The sequence below is a fragment of a genome, unplaced genomic scaffold (genome assembly GCF_019419815.1).
Source record: "Pyrus x bretschneideri cultivar Hongxiangsu unplaced genomic scaffold, Pyrus_bretschneideri_v1 Contig68, whole genome shotgun sequence".
Classification (NCBI taxonomy): Eukaryota; Viridiplantae; Streptophyta; class Magnoliopsida; order Rosales; family Rosaceae; genus Pyrus; species Pyrus x bretschneideri.
In genome coordinates, this window is record NW_025999807.1 from 2,171,051 (window position 1) to 2,176,594 (window position 5,544).

At 40.5% G+C, this 5,544-nt stretch overlaps 1 protein-coding gene across 1 annotated transcript; it reads right to left on the minus strand.

Annotated features, from left to right (window-relative positions):
• Nucleotides 1-781: 781 nt before the first annotated feature.
• LOC103962533 (phenylalanine ammonia-lyase 1) lies at nucleotides 782-4,067 on the minus strand. The gene is given in 3 exon segments (XM_009375248.3): nucleotides 782-2,231; nucleotides 2,233-2,674; nucleotides 3,480-4,067. Coding segments are annotated over 3 exon segments (2,160 nt in total). The 5' UTR covers nucleotides 3,890-4,067; the 3' UTR covers nucleotides 782-923.
• Nucleotides 4,068-5,544: the final 1,477 nt, after the last annotated feature.

Here is a 5,544-nt window from a genome sequence, read left to right on the forward strand (position 1 = left end):
GGTTGAATCTTGTAGAAGTGAGGATGTTATTGTGACAGTATCATAAGTCATATGCTGTTATACGTTTTAATTTTTTCATATAATGCTTAATTGACTTATGGTACTGCCACATTGGCACTCCCCTTGCATAGAAGTCCTTGTGATTTCTCTAGTGCTAAACGAGTTATTCACCATTTTCAGTCCACCCTTGTCGCAAACACTAAGCAAGTAAACTATCTTTTAAAGCTTTCGTTTTAGCAATTTCTTCCACCAATTTCCAATTTTCTTACCCTTATATTTGACCTGTAAAAAAATTCATCTCTACGGCTCTGTGTTGTCGAGTACGAGGGAAACTCTCATAATTGAAATGTATTGCATATCCTTTTCTCTTCATCTGTCTCGTCAAATGATTATTCACACAGCGAGAGAGATAAATAGAGAGAATGAGTAATGCAACATTCTCTTTCTGTAGGCTTAAAGGGTTAAAGGGTTAGAAGGTATGGTAATTTTTATCTACTTTTTCTTCTAAATTTCTCATTGAACTCAATTTCCAAATGCGAATTTTGTTATCAACACACAGATTACAACATGAAGTCACAAAAGAAAATCAAGATTTGCCAAATTAAAACTTCAGAAAATTGATTGCCTCGTATCACAGATACTAATGTAACAGAGAGAGAGAGAGAGAGAGAGAGAGAGAGAGAGAGAGAGAGATTCGACATTTGCTGAAAAAATCCCCCGCCTAATTGAACACTATTTTTACTAATTAACCAAGAAGTAGTAATAACTAAGAAAGAACGTTAAAAAGCAAAAACAGATGGTTTTACATTTTATTAGGTAAAAATAGGTATAGTCACACAGGCTAATTGACCAGCAATGCAATCAAACTTATGGACACAGATGAAGTTGAATGTGAAGGAATGCAGCATTCAAACCGTGACGTGCTAACAGATAGGCAGAGGTGCGCCGTTCCAACCCTCGAGGCAACCCAGAATTGGGTCGATAATCTTACCCTGGCAGATGGCTTGGAACACCTTGTCACACTCCTCGCCCGGTGACCTGACCTTCTCCCCGGTTAGGTATTCTCCCCCCAACTCCTCCCTCACAAACTTGTACAAGGGATAAGACCTGCATTCCGCAATCCTGTTTGGGACTGCAGCATTTCCGCTCTCAATTGCACTCCTTGCACTCTCAACCTCTTTAGGCAAAAGCGCTTTCAGCTCTTCCTCGAAAGCTCCAATCTTTTGGAAGATCGAAGTGCTTGCATTCTTCTCATTTTCGCCATTTGTCAAAGCATGTTCAACCAGCACTTCCCTTAGTTTTTGCATCAATGGGTAAGTGGCACTGCAGGGGTCGTCAATGTAGGCAAAAACATACTCCCTATCGACAACTTTAAGCAGATCCTTCTCACAGAACCTTGAGGGGTGAAGCTCTCCATTAACCCCAGTTGTTAAAGTCCTCTTTGCTACTTGGCTCACCGTGTTCTTCACAGTGTTCCTCAAGTTCTCCTCCAAATGCCTCAAATCGATGGACTGACAAAGCGCAACCAAAAATGTGGAAGACATGAGCTTCAAGATATCAACAGCTTCAGCTGTTTTCCTTGAAGAGATCAACCCCAAAGAGTTAACATCTTGGTTGTGCTGCTCAGCACTCTGGACATGGTTAGTTACCGGATTTGCAAGAAACTGCAGCTCAGAACAATAGGATGCCATGGCAATTTCAGCCCCCTTGAAACCGTAATCCAAGCTAGGATTCCTGCCTCCTGACAGATTTGAAGGCAAACCATTGTTGTAAAAGTCATTGACAAGCTCAGAAAATTGTGCAAACATGAGCTTGCCAATGGATGCAATCGCCAAGCGAGTGTTGTCCATGGAAACCCCAATTGGGGTCCCCTGGAAGTTGCCTCCATGTAAGGCCTTGTTCCTCGAAACATCGATCAAAGGGTTGTCATTAACTGAGTTGATCTCCCTCTCAATGGACTTGGTGGAGAAACGAATCACTTCAATTTGAGGTCCCAGCCACTGAGGTGATGTTCGGAGAGCGTAGCGATCCTGCTTTGGCTTCTGCAGGGGATCCTGCTCATGCAACTTCTTAGCAGCTTTGACATAAGAGCTGCCATCCAAAATATGTTCCATAATTGCAGCTGCCTCAATCTGTCCAGGGTGGTGCTTCAACTTGTGCGTCAAGTGATCAGTAAACTCCGGTTTCCCCTGCATCACTTCAGCGAAAATTGCTGATAAAATCTCCGCTAGCAACTGCCAAAATGTTGGTCTCGAAAAGAACCGTGGAGGCCAAGCCAGAACCAACAGCAGTGCCGTTCACAAGAGCTAACCCTTCTTTAGGCTGCAACTCAAAAAACCCGCAATTGATCCCTACTAGCTCAAAAGCTTCTGAGGCACTGAGGGTCTGCCCAGTTGGTCCGACTGCTTTGGAATTAGGCCTGCCGGTGAGTAATCCGGCGATGTAGGATAGCGGGACAAGATCTCCGGAGGCGGTAATAGTACCGCGTAGGGGCAAGCATGGAGTAACGTTGTTGTTCAGGAACTTGGTGATGGCTTCCAAGATTTCGAATCTTATGCCGGAGTAGCCTTGGAGGAGTGTGTTGATTCGGACCAACATGGCTGCTCTTGTTGCTTGGTGTGGCAGTGTGTGGCCTGATTCTGTAGCACTTCCAAACACTCCAGCGTTCAAGAATCTGAACAAAGAAAATTAAGCCACAATTAGAAGCCATAATTTGATGAATAATCCAAAATTAAGGGCTTAAAAACAAGGGTGCTACTTCAACAACAATCAACTACAGTATAGTTAGAGATCGGAAAGTCCCAGTTGATTGTCACAACACGTATCGATGTAATTGGTGCAAAATTATTAGTTTAATTAACTTTTAAGAATATATTTTTAGAGGAATTGTTACAACATGTATCTGTATACAATCTGATGAAAACAGATCTTTTACTTGCAAAATATTGTTTTTACGTCATGCTTTGACAGTAAAGTTTATTAATCAAATACCTTTTTACTAGATTTAAATATGTGGATTTATAGTTAGTGATGGAAAAGTCCCAATTGATTGTGCTTATCAAATTCTCTAAACTTTGAACTGCAACAACTCATGACAAACAATATTAATTGGTCACAAAATAATCTGTCACACTTAGCTGGTTTCCCAAGTCAACCCGTTATGACTCGGGTTAACTCGACCAATTCAACTAGGTCTCCACTCACTTCACGTGCCAGTAATTAACTAAGCAATGCTAAACCCCTGTACCCTCACCAACAACCCTCCAAACTCGTTCACTATACACCGAGTCAACTCGGCCGAGGCAAAATTATAGGTACTTGCAAGGCAAGTGATGGTAATAAAAAAGGAGTGATGGGAAGTGACTGCCCGACTCCGGAAATACCTAATCCACCGTTTTTGGTATAATATCTGTTTCATATTAGTTAATATATTAATAAAATATCGACAATGCAAATTGATGCTCGGCAGTTTAGCTTACCTAATTAGCTCCTTTTGAAGGGCAGCTCCTTTGTTTGTTCTCCGGTGGGAGGTTGCACCAAACCCGGTGGTGACACCGTAGCTGTCAGTCCCTTTGCCCATGCTATCCATGACCCAATCACTGCTGGCCTTGACCCCAGCCCTGGCCGACTCAGACAGCTCAACCTTGACCCCGGTGTCATGAGTGGCTATGGCTGCAACTTGGGAAATGGTGAGACTCTCTCCGCCGAGCTTCACCACCGGTTTTCTGTACTCCGCCACCATACGCTTTACTTCATCCAAGTGGCTACCTTTAAGTGAATCAGCCACTAGACCCCAGTTCAATGGGTCCTTTTTAATGCACAGCGGGGACTCCGACACTCCGTTCTGGTGGCCGTTTTGACCATTTTGCGTGATGGTTTTCGCCTCCATGTTAATTACGAGAAACCGAAAACTCAAAAACTCTAAAAGCCGAGGGAAGTATAAGTGAGGAAAGTGTTTGAAGAATGTGGTGAAGAGATAAAAAGTCGGTGGTGTACCGGTGGTGGAGTGTTGGTTTTTGAGGAGTGGAGGGAGGGAGGAGGAGGTTTAAATAGAGAGGAAGGGGTAAGTGGAAGGAAAGCATGGCGTTTTGAAACGACTCATATTTGGGAAGTGGCTTGGTAGGTGAGCATAAGGGTGGCAGAGAGCCACACGCGGGTTGGTTGAAAATTCAATGTAGCTGTGCGATGATGGCATGATCCAACGGTGGAGAGGTTCTTGCGACGTTGCTACTGAGGTGGACGATTGGACGACCGTATGCTTTATTGGTTGCCTTGGATTTCTGGGGTAGGAGGAGACGACACCATATGAAAGTGTTTGGTGGGGATTGTTGTGAGTGTGAAAAAGGAAAAAAAAATATATATATAAAATGAATATGTATGGTCAACTTGTATGTGTATGGAATAAGTAGGGATGACCCCGGTTCAGTTTAGGGACGAAAATACTATATACATCCTTATAATCACGAAAATTAACCATCGGGTATTATCCATAACCTTACCCACCGGGTAATGGATTCTCCATCGGTTAACGGTTATATTCATCTTCATCAATACAAAAAATATATTCGTCCAATTGACGCATGATAATTTAGGAAATATTAATTTCGTCACTATATAATTGATGATAAAATGATTTAGTGAATAGATCTTGTAAAGCATAAAAATTAAAGCTAAACATTGATAATGTTGGCTAATTTTTGATATCTCCTATAAGTACCATTGAATTATCATATATTTTGATTCATATAAAAAATTTCGAACTTCCCACAAAATGCAACTCACACAATGCAATTTTTATATTTTCAAGGTAATGAATTCGGTAAATAATGAATATATATATATATACTATTTAATATTTTAATATTACATAATTATATTATATTATTTGGTTCGGATTCGAGGACAGATGCGGATTGGAGACCCTTATAACCATATCCAAAACCATACCGAATAATATTCACGGTTCACGGTTTTTCCCCATACCCAAAATATACCCAAATTTTCATACCCAAATCCAATCCATTCGAATGGTTATCCGCGGTTATCAGATCTAACGGTTAGAATTGTCATCCTTAAAAATAAGGAGGGGCACTTATATCTAACGAGAGAAATATACGTAACTGTGTATGGTTATCTATAATGGTGAGGGCAACCACATAAATGGTGACATGTATGAACATTTGTTGATGTCAATTTGGAGTACAAAGAAAACCATTGCGCTCTTCGGAATAGGATTCTTTCATCTTTATTTTCGTACACTTCTTTCTTTTCTAATTGAACGGTTACGATTAAAACATTTCAATATTTTATATTATTATTATTTTTTTATTTTTATAAAAGACTACAAGACAAAAAGCAAAGTGGTCGCTTATATTGTTACCGAGTGAAATTTCCATTTGGCTATGTACTTCTTTCGATTAACAAGTTATATTGTTCTATGTTTGTACTTGAATTAGTTTTGAGGGTTCCTTAATTTAATGTTATTTAAATGCGATCAATAACAATTTTTTATTTATATATTAAATGAGGTAGCTCCCACCGCTT